Raw genomic sequence first — 13,552 nt, 5'->3', positions numbered from 1 at the left:
TCATATGAATGGGGCTTTTAAGTTTCATTTAATAAGACAGTGTTCTGTACAAGGAAAATAATAGTGAAGTGAGACTAAAATGATATCCTCAGGATTTGGAGAGAGTGAAAGCTTTTTAGGGAAATGATTTGATGAGAAAATGACATGGACTGTACATATGTGGTTTATGGATCAGCAGCAAACACTTCTCTCAAAAAATGAGATCATGTACAATATCAAGCTTTGAGATGATGCACAGGTGCATTTAAAACAACCCCAACTACAGCATTACAGGTGGAAATGGGAGACGTGCCTTTAGAAATGAGAAGATGACAGATATCACTGAATTACTGGATCAGTTTACAGGGTCATAGTCCAGGTCATCCAACACCAGAGACGTTAAACCTGGCTGGGAAAAGTAGAAGAGGGAAACAAAAAGCTTTGGGTGGATAATGAATCAGAAAGCTTCAGAACTGAAATGAAACAATTACGCTGGATTCAGTCCAACAGTACTATTGTCAGCAATACCACCTTGGATACTTCAAGACACCACAGTAGATTTCACATTGATAGAAAAGAAGAACAAAGATAAGTTCATTTTTAATCCATGTACCATACAAGCTGACACTGACAGTTACCATAGTTACATCCAGACGCATCAAATCAGATGCATCAAAGAACTCATCTATTAAAACTGGAGGAGCATTTTTTATTCCAGAATTTCAAATGAAATGTGAGAACCCACTTGCAGGACTAGATGAGACCAGCACATCTCAGTAGCTTGCAGGACACCTTCTGAGACGACCGGCTGGTCAATGTGCACCATCGTCCTGGGGAGGAAGAACCATCTCTGCAAGCCCTCTGGCACTTTAGCACTGGCTCTGTTGTCTGTACAGTTTTGAAATATGTTATTCCACCACTGAAAGTCGCCCAATAGCACCAACAAACTGAGCGATGGAGGCAGCGGTATACCAACAGCTCCCATGTTCTGTGAGGTAGAAGTACTGTTTTTGTCAGTGGAGTCTGGTATGTGGCTTTGGATAGAGCAATGGCTGTTTCTGGTTAAACAAAAAGGATCTTTCCTTTAACAAAAAGGTCTGTCTCAGTAGGAACCCTGTCCATAATATTGTTAGACACATATATTAGTAATCTGAACCTGTTAGTGGCAAATCAGGCACTTTCAGTGGACATACTAATGTGGACAACTGCCTTGTTTTCTTAAGTTGCAGCCTTTTATCTCTTATAGTGTTCTTGCATCATATTGGACTGACTCCATTTAGACCCAAAATGATGGAAAATAGGGCCCAGGTTTGAAAGTATCTGAATTATCTGAGCCATAACTTAAGGAAGAGTAAATATGACAAAGTTCACGAATATTGCTGTAAATCTGGTTTTAACATTATTTGCAACTAAATGTGGTGAAATGTTAATTTCAGTATGAACCACTTTACAGTCTGTGAACCACAATCTTACACCAGCAAAAAGCACAACACTAGTGTCTTTGCTAGTGTGTGTTGGTGTTAAAATGAGGTGAGGTTAGGAGCGTTGTTGACTCATTTCATTCAGTTTCACCTGAGGCTGTAAAATATGAAAGTGAGGGAACAAAAACATGCATTACAGCTTCAGGTGAATATTTTTCAGCCGGGCCTGTTTGGTGGAATCCTGCTGTAGCTGTAGACGTCTGCTCGCACACTTTCACTCTGTACACCAGCAGTTTCCTCTGCAGAGAAGAGCTCTGTCTTACTACCTGCTAAATCCACCGTTATCAGAGAAATCCACCAAGGTGCAGGTGCACCTGGCTTTTAAAGGGGATGGGAGAGAGCTCATTACATGTTACGTCCAAAACACACCCATGATTAATGAAGAGACTAATTACAACCCTTCTGAAGCATGCACCTGGTGCTGTGACTGTTTGTCCACTGTTAAACTAACAAAAGTGGATGAGGACACGTCCTAAATGCTCCAGCTCCATGTGCCTAGATGGTTAAAATAGGCCCTAAGTCTTCAGAGGGAACCAATGGGCTCAGAGCTGAGAGCCAATGACAGAGGAGGGAAGTCACAAAGTGTTGAGAGACGAACTCACACACTGTTGGTTTGGCTCTTTTCATGGGGTTTGTTGTCAAGAACAAACATGTAGAATAACAGCAGAATGATCCTTTAATTACACACAAGACTGTCTTTACCATCATTGATATCTGTGCAGATGTAACTCTGACAAACTGTGTGTTTGTCAGTGAAGTTGTGTGATGGTCAGATGAAGCCTGCAGCAGGATGTGGTGTTTGCTGTTGTCACAGTCATGTAGAAACACACAGGCCTCCTTGTGTGAAATGAAGCTGAACTCCAGAGAAAGAATCAATATGGAGAAGAAGAGCAGACACATCAGCAGCCATTAGTTTTGGTCAGGATGTTGTTTTGTCTTCATTTGTGGCAGTGGCAGTGTCGGGGTCACAGACATCTGATCCTCTCATCTTACCTTTGTATCACTCTGCTTCTTTAGAGCTGATGTGAGACAGGTCATCAACAGCTGGAGACTGGACACATTTAATGACTGACTGACACAACAGTGTTGTTTTTGGATGCTGCTGTGTTGCTTCCATCCTTCAGTACAGTGTGCGGTGCTGGATGGTGACGTGACTGCAGGACGTCAGCTGAGAGTTCCCACAATGACTCTGTCATCAGAGAATTGATCAGTGATCGATGTGATATGAATAAAAACATGTTTGTGTTTGCAGAGGTCAGAACCACAGACTGAGAGCAGAGTCTCCAGGATCCAGCTGTCTGTCTATGAAGAGTGACTGGTCCAAAGGTCGTCCTCCAGACCTCAGTCCTGAACCTGGACCCTCAGACTCACAGTAAGAGACAGTTTCTACTGTAAACTGAGCTGAAGATGATTCAGTTATTAGACATATTTGACTGTGACATGTTAGTGATGAAGAAATGTCTTCACAGAGGGAGGAAGAGGAGTGGTGTCTCTGTGGAGGAGCAGCTGTCCTGCTGTGCTCTGTGTCAGGACGTCCTGAAGGATCCAGTCTCTACCAGCTGTGGACACTGCTTCTGCAGACAGTGCTTCACCTCATACTGGGACCAGTCTGGGTCTTCAGGAGACCCCTCCTGTCCCCAGTGTGGACAAAGACCCAGAACCAGACCTGGACTGCAGACAGCCAGTCAGAGCAGCACTGTACAAAGTGAGACTGAACATGTGTCTGCTGATGTCTTCATTTCTGAAACCAGGACCTGTTGTTTTCTCCAGTGTCAGTTGTTCTATCACACAGCACTGACATTTCAGATGATTCTAAAAACCACAACATTAAAAAGCTTTTCTTTGCTGCTCTTTAGTTTTTCTGTAGCTGATGAAAATAATCAGCAGATTCTCAGATTCTCTGTCTTCAGTCTGACATTGTCTCTTCTCTTTCAGCAGATAGTGGTCTGCAGGAGGTTTTAGATCAACATAAGATCAGTCTGAGGAGCAGATGTGAACGTGTGACTGAAGGAAGTGATGGAACAGGAAGTGGAACCCTCCTCAACAGGATCTACACTGAGCTCTACATCACAGAGGGACATAGTGAAGAGGTCAATACCCAACATGAGGTGAGGCAGCTGGAGACAGCTTCCAAGATGAAGACCCTCCATGACACTCCAATCAAGTGCCACGACATCTTTAAAGCCTTACCTGACCAACAGAGACACATCAGAGTGGTTCTGACCAATGGCGTCGCTGGCATTGGAAAAACCTTCTCAGTGCAGAAGTTCAGTCTGGACTGGGCAGAGGGCTTGGAGAACCAAGATGTCAGTCTGCTGGTTCTGCTTTCGTTCAGGGAGCTGAACCTGATCAGAGAGCAGCAGTACAGTCTTCTCAGGCTGCTCCATGTTTTCCATCCAACATTACAGAAGGTCACAGCAGAGCAGCTGGCTGTCTGTAAAGTTGTGTTCATCTTGGACGGCCTGGATGAAAGCAGACTTTCACTGGATTTCACCAACAGGGAGGTTGTGTCTGATGTCACACAGACGTCATCAGTCAATCTGCTGCTGACAAACCTCATCCAGGGGAACCTGCTTCCCTCGGCTCTAGTCTGGATCACTTCCAGACCTGCAGCAGCCAATCAGATCCCTCCTACATGTGTTGACAGGGTAACAGAGGTACGAGGCTTCACTGACACCCAGAAGGAGGAGTACTTCAGGAGGAGATCCAGTGATGAAGAGCTGTCCAGCAGAACCATCTCACACATCAAGAAGTCCAGGAGCCTCCACATCATGTGTCAAGTCCCAGTCTTCTGCTGGATCACTGCTACAGTTCTGGAGCACATGTTGACTACAGAGCAGAGAGGAGAGCTGCCCCAGACCCTGACTGACCTGTTCTCACACTTCCTGCTGGTTCAGACAAAGAGGAAGAAGCTCAAGTATGATGAGGGACACGAGACGAGTCCACAGGAGCTGATGGAGGCTGACAGGGAAGTTCTTCTGAAGCTGGGGAGGCTGGCGTTTGAACATCTGGAGAAAGGAAACATCATGTTCTACCAAGAAGACCTGGAGCAGTGTGGTCTGGATGTCACAGAGGCCTCGGTGTACTCAGGACTCTGTACTGAGATCTTCAAAAGAGAGAGTGTGATCTTCCAGAAAACAGTCTACTGCTTTGTTCATCTGAGCATTCAGGAGTTTCTGGCTGCAGTCTACATGTCCCACTGTTACACCAACAGGAACACAGAGGTCCTGGAGAACTTCCTGGGACAAGAGTACAAACACAGAGACTCAACCTCAGGGTCTTTTTTTGAGAAGATTTCTAATTTTTTTAGAAACCCTGATATTCATCATCCATCTCTGGATGTCTGCCTGAGGGCAGCCATGGAGAAATCCCTCAGAAGTAAAAATGGTCGCCTGGACCTGTTTGTTCGCTTCCTTCATGGCCTCTCTCTGGAGTCCAACCAGAGACTCTTTGGAGGTCTGCTGGGTCAGACAGAGAACAGTCCAGAAACCATCCAGAGAGCCATCAACAACCTGAAGAAGATGAACAGTGATAAAATCTCTCCTGACAGAAGCATCAACATCTTCCACTGTCTGATGGAGATGAAGGACCACTCAGTTCATCAGGAGATCCAAGAGTTCCTGAAGTCAGAGACCAGATCAGAGAAGAAACTCTATGTGTTCCACTGCTCAGCTCTGGCCTACATGCTGCAGATGTCAGAGGAGGTTCTGGATGAGTTGGACCTGAGGAAGTACAAGACATCATATCAGGGACGATGGAGACTGATCCCAGCTGTGAGGAACTGCAGGAAGGCTCGGTGAGTCCAGACATGATCAATATAATTATCAATCAGTAGATTAGATCAGTAGTTGAGTCAAATTCAGATAAACACCGTTTTCATTTATTCTCATTATTCTTAGTTTTACTTTGAAACAATCAACGGTCAGTTGTGTTTTTTTCTGGAGGTGTTGTAAATGCTGTGAGCACCAAAATGTAGATGTTTCAGTTGGTTGTGATTGTTGCTGTTAAGTTCATTAAAACACTTGGTTTGTTTATTTGTAATAATTGTTGGATGCTTCATTGATTTGTTAATGTTCTGTGTTGTTTTGAGTCTTTTTGGTTTAATTCAAACCTGATCAAACTAATTAAAGCAGCTCCACTGATCTTACACCTCTGTGTGATTTTCCAGGTGTTTCCAGGTGTTTCAGGCTAAGCTTTATTGATTATTGAACTTTTCATGTTGAAGAGTGAACTTGTGTTTTTTCAAGTGTCATGGTGGAGCTTTAAAGTCTTTCCATAGATTGTGTTGAATGAGACAGAAAGTCCCAGGTGTCTTCTCTCTTGTTGCTGTAGAGGAGAGTCGTATCAGGAAATGTTCAGCTTCAGCCAAGAACACAGGTGTGAATCTATCAGAGCAGAATGGGAGGATTCAGTCTTCTTCTACACACCAGAGCTCAGTGTCATGTTTCTGTGAGGACCTTCTGTGAAAACCAGGCAGCAAACAGAGATTAGATTGAACTGTTGACTGAGTTGACCTCAGGAGAAATGTTCTGGAGTAGGGATGCCACGGTGTGGAAATGTTCCCACCGGACATTAAGACATGTGTGGGCTCAGTATCTGTAGATTAGACCTCAGAGTTTCCCACACACTGATTTATCTGTGACAGGCCGCCACCACATCAACAATGACGCCACATATTGATTTTCTATTGTTTTACAGTTTCAAATGAGGAAAATCTTATTTCAATGCCGAGTTGCACACACACACACACACACACACACACACACACACACTTCCAGGTTGTAACTGTAGAGTCCACTAAGTGTTGATCACTAGTGTTTTACTGAGGACAGTTTGTTCATGGATCAACGTGGGCGCTGCCACTGATTCACCACAATGAGCCAGATGTGTTTTATGCAGTGGTGTGTGTTGACTTCTACAGAGAGGCAGCAGAGCCAAGCAATCTGGAGTCAGTTTAAAAACACTGGAGAATAAAACTGTTTTTCTGAACAAGATTCTGACTCTGGATCAAATCATATGATGGAAGCAGAAATGTAACATCATTTTCCCTCCTTCATCTGCACAACAAAGATTCCCATGAAACTCTGCAGGTCTGAGAGAGAGTGATGAGAATTATTGTTTCATGTCAAACACAATCAGATCAGATGAGCTGAGCCACAGATGTGAAGAGCAGATGTTCATCACATCATCATCTTTTCTCATCAGATGCATTTTAACTTCAGTGTCTTTTATTACAAACTGTCTGATTTTATTCTAACACATTTTATATTTTTCTCATCACAGACTTGTTGGTTGTCGACTCTCAGAGACTCACTGTGAAGTCGTGTCCTCAGCTCTGAAGTCCAACCCCTCCCATCTGAGACACCTGGACCTGAGTGACAACTGGGACCTGGAGGATTCAGCAGTGAAGCAGCTGTGTGCTGGACTGGAGAGTCCAAACTGTAGACTGGAGACTCTGAGGTCAGTTCACTGACTGGAGCTGTTGTAGTTTTATATTCAGTTCAAATCTGTGAAGTTCCAGTTTTTCATTGGTTGGTTCATTTTCAGGATTTCTGTGTGAGGATTTAAAAGATCAGCCAGTGAAGAGAAAGAAGGAAGATGAGACCAGGAGCAGAGTGGTGATGGGGAGGGTCAGGAGAATCCCCGGGGGCCGTTTGGGGGCCGGGGCCGGACTGATTATTGTGTAGACTAATAATATTGTGTTATATAAAAGTGGTCTACCTCGCTGCACCATCCTGCAGCCTGAACTGAGCCTCACAGCCTCTTGTCTCTCCCAGCACGTCAGACACTACCAAGTCTATATTTGCAGTGGGGGGGGGGGGGGGGGGGGGTAAATGAGTGGCCCCTCCTCAGGTGGTCCAACCCCGGTGTGCCTTGAACTGTGATTGGTCAGCTGCTGACCAATAAGAGCTGTGAAGTGGGGCTGGTACAGAGTCATCAGAGACGTGTTGGTGTTATCAGGGAACGTGTGTGTTCACTGTTCACATTGGTTTGAAGCAGCAGCAGAAAGAGAAGGAGAAAGGTGGAGCAGAGAAGAATGAAGAAGAACAAATACTGGAGGAGGAAGCAGAGAAATGTTCCACAATCACAGAGAGATTCAACATCCAGTAAAGAGCCTGCAGCTGAAATGCTAAGCAGGGGTGTTGTAGCTAGCTGCTAGCTCAGCTCATATTAAATGTGGCTAGTATAGCTAGCTGCTAGTTGTTGGGCAGCAGCCCTGTGCTTGTGTTAGCTGCTGTTTGTCTTTGTGTGTTATTAACAGCTGGGACTGGTGATCTCCAGGTAAAATGAAGGGTCCCACTCGGCCCCTGGATGGTGAGGAGCCAACATGTCCTCTATGTTCAGGTGGAGCTTCATGTGGCTCCTTCTATCAGGGGCTAAAACAAGCCTGTCTCCAGGCCCACACACCTGGAGACATCAGCAGGTGCTGAGGTGTCTCCCAGCAGCCACTGAGAGTCAGAGCTCAGAGGTGAACTCACTGGAGGCAGAAGGAGACGAGATGGATTTGATTTGTTGGTGAGGGTGAAGGACTCAGGAAGCAGCTTTGAACAGGCGTGATGCAGCTGAAGGCAGGGAGGGACTGGCCAATCAGAGGAGATCCAGGAAAACAGCTCCTCGTTCCTCAGGAGACAGCTGCCACTGATCTGAGAGCAGATGTTGTGTTGTGGTCAGAAACACAGCAGCTTGTGTATGTTGTGGAGCTGACAGTACCATGGGAGGACGCAGGAGAAACGGCCTCTGAGAGGAAACAGCTCAGACACACAGAGCTGGCAGCAGAGGCAGAGGAGCCCGCTCTGAAAGCTGAGCTCCAGGGGAGGTTGGCTGTAGGGGTTTTGTTGGCAGATCAGTCTGGTCCCTGTTACCTGAACTGAGCTGCTCTCACTTCTGTTCTCTTCAAGTCCACGTTGTGCTTCTCTGAACCTGTGCACTGTGAACTCAAAGCGCTCCAGGTGTCCTTCATGTCATATCTAGTTGATTGTGTGTGAAGACAACAAAAGCTCAGACTTGATCTTGACGAATGGAGCTTCTTCTAATCACATGAATAACACAAGTGGTCATGTGACTGTGGTTCAGGAGCAGTTACCAGAGCAGACTGACACTGACACTCAGAGAAACTCTGTTCATCAACTATCAGACCTAAACCGTGGACGTTGTGCTGAGCTGAAGGGTTGTAGGACTGTGAGCACAGGTTTGATCTCTGCTCTGTGACCTTCATTAACCCCGTCCTCACTCAGTCTGCTCCTCACTGGGGGGTTGATGTGAAAATCAGATGAATTCTACTTACTCATTCAGTGAAGATCAGCTGAATAAATCTGTGGTGTTTTCCAGCAGGAGGCTCTGAACGTTACCTGAAGGTGAACTGGTTGTTGCTGCAGGTCACAGAATCTGACGGCTCACAGAATGGGCTGTAACACCGGTGGTAGACTGAGGCCGAGCACTCGTCCTCCTCAAGTTCTCAACAGTGACACAAGTTCTTCTTTAAAGATGTGGACACAGAGAAATATTTTCCCTCCTCCTGTAAATGTGACATTGTGCAGTTGTTTGGTGACTTTGGAACATTGAAGCTGCTCCACCATGTTTGTTCTGAACAGTGTGACTGAGTTCTCACTGTTTGTTCACGTCCTCAGTGTTTTGTTTCTGTGCTGATGTCTGTAGTGTCAGAGAGGGAACAGACTAAACAGACGTGAATCCTCTGATTCTCCTCTGATCACAGACTGAACTGAGGTCAGCAGCAGCTGATCAACCTGTGTTCACATCAACAGCTGTATGAATGTTGTGCTGACATTTGGATGATGTGTGTAGAAGGCTGACATGATGATGATCCACAATAACAGAAGGACAAAGTCACTCTACTCATTTTAGTCAAAGATCATTGATCAGGACAAATCTGATTGATTATCAATCATTGATCTACATCTTTGATTCTTTATTCAGATTGATCAGCTGCAGTTTGTCAGAGATCAGCTGTTCTTCTCTGGTCTCAGCTCTGAAGTCCAACCCCTCCCATCTGAGAGAACTGGAGCTGAGCTTCAACCAGGACCTGCAGGATCCAGGAGTGAAGGGTCTGTGTGGTTTTCTGCAGAGTCCAGACTGTAGACTGGAGACTCTGAGGTCAGTTCACTGTTAAAGATCTTATATCTTGAATCCACAGCTAATGAAGCTTCACACACAAGTTGAATCCATTGACTGTGAATCTTTCCAGTTGTTCTTCTCTCAGACTGAGAATGATTCTTCAGTTTCAATCTTCTTGTTTTCAGTAGATTTCAGTCAAGTGTCAGGACTAATGTCTGTTTGATCAAACTGTGTGTGTGTGTTTTCATCTGTAACACAACACACACAACTGTTGTGTTGACAATGTTGTGTTGTACTGACATGATGAAGATCCACAATAACAGAAGGACAAAGTCACTCTACTCATTTTCGACAAAGATCATTGATCAGGACAAATTGGTTATGATTGATTATCATCATTGATCTACATATTTGATTCTTTATTCAGATTGGAGAACTGCAGTTTGTCAGAGATCAGCTGTTCTTCTCTGGTCTCAGCTCTGAAGTCCAACCCCTCCCATCTGAGAGAACTGGACCTGAGTGGAAACCAGAACCTGCAGGATCCAGGAGTGAAGGGTCTGTGCGGTTTTCTGCAGAGTCCAGACTGTAGACTGGAGACTCTGAGGTCAGACTCCATGTTTTCTTTCTGTGCTGAGATGAATGTGATGTGAAAGTTGTGTTGACACTGAGCTGCAGACATGAGGCTGATATTATACTGATCCACACTGAGGATCTTCATGGTAAAGTCTGTTTTCTTCTTCTCTGCTTTTAGTCCAGTGACAGTTTCTCTTCAACTTTCACCTCATGACTTTTTAAAACACCAACAGAAACACATTGAATCTGTCAGACAATAACTGATCTATAATCAATAGCTGATGGTCCCAACACTTTTATAAGGCTCTGTGATGTTTGTACTGACTCCAATATTCAAAGCCAAGTTGTCATAGCAACAGGTTGTTTCATCACTTTAAATCCTTTAGGTTTGACTGTGTTAAATATTTGAGCTCAGTCACCAGGTGTCTGTGTCTCTGCCGTTCCATCAACTAGTGAATTTAATATATATTTCTATACATTTGTTCTCATGTCTCCAAACTTCAGCCTGACATGTTTGTTGTCTTTGAAAACTTGAGGATCTTTAGTAGAATCTGCACAACATGAGTTTGTATAGATGGAGCCACAGGTGGAGCTGGCAGAGTTGAAGAGGTGGAGTCACTACGTCTTTATTGAAGCAGCAGCATGTTGTCATGAATATTAATGAGAGCTGTTTTTACTTTGTCTGTTTGACTCTTAGTGGTTTCAAGCAAACTTTGTCTCCTAAACTCACATCTTTGATTCTTTATCCAGATTGTGGGGCTGCAGGTTGTCAGAGATCAGCTGTTCTTCTCTGGTCTCAGCTCTGAAGTCCAACCCCTCCCATCTGAGAGAACTGGACCTGAGCTGGAATGAGGACCTGCAGGATCCAGGAGTGAAGGGTCTGTGTGGTTTTCTGCAGAGTCCAGACTGTAGACTGGAGACTCTGAGGTCAGTTCACTGTTGTAGATCTTATATCTTGAATCCACAGCTAATGGAGCTTCACACACAAGTTGAATCCATTGACTGTGAATGAATGAATGACATTGTAAATAGTTGTTGTCTCATGTTTCCAGTTGTTCTTCTCTCAGACTGAGAATGATTCTTCAGTTTCAGCTCATTTCACTCACTTGTCATGAATAATGTCTGTTCACTTCAGTTCAACCTTCACAGCTCACACACTCGTATTTCTCTCAGTCAGAGGACTCATGTTTTCTAAATCCACTGGAGAAAATGTCCAGTGTTAGTTGTTCAAGTCAATTCATTTTTATCACAACAACATACACAAGATCCTCACAACTAATATTTGTCCAAAGAAAGTGAAGAAACAATCTTCTTGTTTTCAGTAGATTTCAGTCAAGTGTCAGGACTAATGTCTGTTTGATCAAACTGTGTGTGTGTGTTTTCATCTGTAACACAACACACACAACTGTTGTGTTGACAATGTTGTGTTGTACTGACATGATGAAGATCCACAATAACAGAAGGACAAAGTCACTCTACTCATTTTAGACAAAGATCATTGATCAGGACAAATCTGGTTAATTATCAATCATCGATCTACATCTTTGATTCTTTATTCAGATTGAGTCTCTGCAGGTTGTCAGAGATCAGCTGTTCTTCTCTGGGCTCAGCTCTGAAGTCCAACCCCTCCCATCTGAGAGAACTGGACCTGAGTGGAAACAACCTGCAGGATCCAGACCTGAAGGATCTCCGTGGTCTCGTGGAGAGTCCAGACTGTAGACTGGAGACTCTGAGGTCAGTAGAGGGGCGGAGACAGTCCATGCTGCTCTCAGCAGTATTGTACTAAACACAGTTAGTATCAGAGCAAAGATCCAGTGTTTCCTGTGAACCTCCAACCTCCTCAGTGGCTGCTTTCGTCAGTGAAGCTGTGAGAGGAGAACGGGGACAGGCTTCAGGATTGGACAGAAAGACAGAGAGAGAGACAACAGTCAGCCAATCAGAGCAGCCACAAGCTTGTTGTGATCATGTGTGTGAGTTGATGTGAAGACGACTGTTGTTGTTGTGTTGATGTGTACAGGAAATAAAGCTGATTCCAGCTGACAGCCTCACAGATGGACAGAGACAGTGTCCTCATTCATCAAACTGTCCAATCTGATCTGAGACTGTTTGTTCTCTGGTTTCAACACTAAACAGCTGATCAGTTTCATCTGTGTCACAGCTCTGAGATCAGTGTGATGGAGCCTGACAGTCCCTGGCTCTTAGTGACAGCCTCCATGTTCAGTCAGGTGATGTTTCAGAAGCAGCTCACATGTTGATCAACACACAGAGACTCTGTGTTTAAAGTGACATCAGCTGACAGGTAACAGGAGTGAATCCATCACTGACCTGTTGCTGACTCAGCACTTTGTTTCCACTGTGGACTGAGTGAAATGTGCAGTGAACAGACTTGATGCTTGTCAAGTTATGTGGATGTTACATTTTTCCAGCTCTGCCCAACCTTGAAAATGGCTTGTTCAGCACAAAGATCCAGGGTCAACTCAATTCCTTTTCTTTTCCTTTTATTTTTTTCTAGAGGGATGCTGAATGGAATAACTTGAATGGAATAGGTTGATAACCTTAAAAGTTAAACAAAGAAATATATATACGTTAGCAAATTAATATAATCCATGTGTCATTTAAACTTAAATAGTCCAAATAAAAATGGTACAATTTTACATTTGCACAAAAATTAACTACATTCAGCATTAATGAATATGACTAAAGGGCTTGAAATGAAATGCAGAGTCCAGCATTGATATCAGTTGTGTCTTCTGTGCTGACAATGAGCTGTTTTCTCTCTTGCTTTCCTGGCAGGAGTGAATCCATATGACACCAAACATTTCTTCCCATGCTCTTCAAAACCTGGTGTGCAGGTGAACTCAGTCCCCCTATGAGCACTGACTGCTGTTTTCAGGTTCCACTGATATTCGTTACTTTGCCCCCTTCAGGCCTGGAGTGCATTTGCAGGTTGTGTTCTCTGGTTTCCAACACAACAATGCTGAACGTCTCTGCAGGTCTGTGAGCTTCCAGCTCAGTGTGTTCACTCCAACACATTAACATGAGAGCTGAGAGGAAGCAGCTGCTGCACATCTGGTCTGAACAGGACTGAAGTCCCTGCTGCATCACTGACTGATGAAGTGAGTCTCTGTAAACACTGATTCATCTCCTCTGCTTTCTTCTTCTCTACACAGCTGGAGGTGAGAGTGGAGAGGAGAGCTTGATCCAGCAGTGACTGACAGAGGAATCAGAAGAAGTGGACATGACTCTCAGTGCTGCAGTCTGAACTGATCTGAGAACAGCTCCACTGTCACACACAGAGTCCAGTCCACCATCATCCCTGTGTGTTCCTCTGGATCTGACAGAGCATCATCAGTGTCTCTGGACTTAAAGCTCATCAAGTTCAGCTCTGAACAGTTTCCTTGTTGAGCTTCACAAAGAGGGAATTTCACAGTAAAATGACTTGAACT

The 13,552-nt window shown here is 44.4% G+C and overlaps 2 protein-coding genes across 2 annotated transcripts in view; one reads left to right on the top strand and one right to left on the bottom strand.

The window, feature by feature from the left end:
* Nucleotides 1-13,552, top strand: part of LOC139611994 (protein NLRC3-like) — a 266,035-nt gene that overhangs the window by 75,846 nt on the left and 176,637 nt on the right. Inside the window, exons 14-16 of the mRNA XM_071467100.1 lie at nucleotides 9,396-9,572; nucleotides 9,961-10,137; nucleotides 10,857-11,033. Coding sequence (XP_071323201.1) covers nucleotides 9,396-9,572; nucleotides 9,961-10,137; nucleotides 10,857-11,033 — 531 coding nt within the window. The remainder of the gene's footprint in view (nucleotides 1-9,395; nucleotides 9,573-9,960; nucleotides 10,138-10,856; nucleotides 11,034-13,552) is intronic.
* Nucleotides 1-13,552, bottom strand: part of LOC139612011 (ribonuclease inhibitor-like) — a 176,347-nt gene that overhangs the window by 103,817 nt on the left and 58,978 nt on the right. The gene's annotated exons all lie outside the window — the stretch shown is intronic.

The sequence above is a fragment of the Trachinotus anak genome, unplaced genomic scaffold, assembly GCF_046630095.1.
Source record: "Trachinotus anak isolate AG129_WGS33_773 ecotype Australia unplaced genomic scaffold, CSIRO_AGI_Tana_v1 ptg000029l, whole genome shotgun sequence".
In the NCBI taxonomy this organism is placed as follows: Eukaryota; Metazoa; Chordata; class Actinopteri; order Carangiformes; family Carangidae; genus Trachinotus; species Trachinotus anak.
The sequence above is the reverse complement of the archived record's forward strand: the minus strand, read 5'-3'. Positions and strand labels throughout refer to the sequence as shown.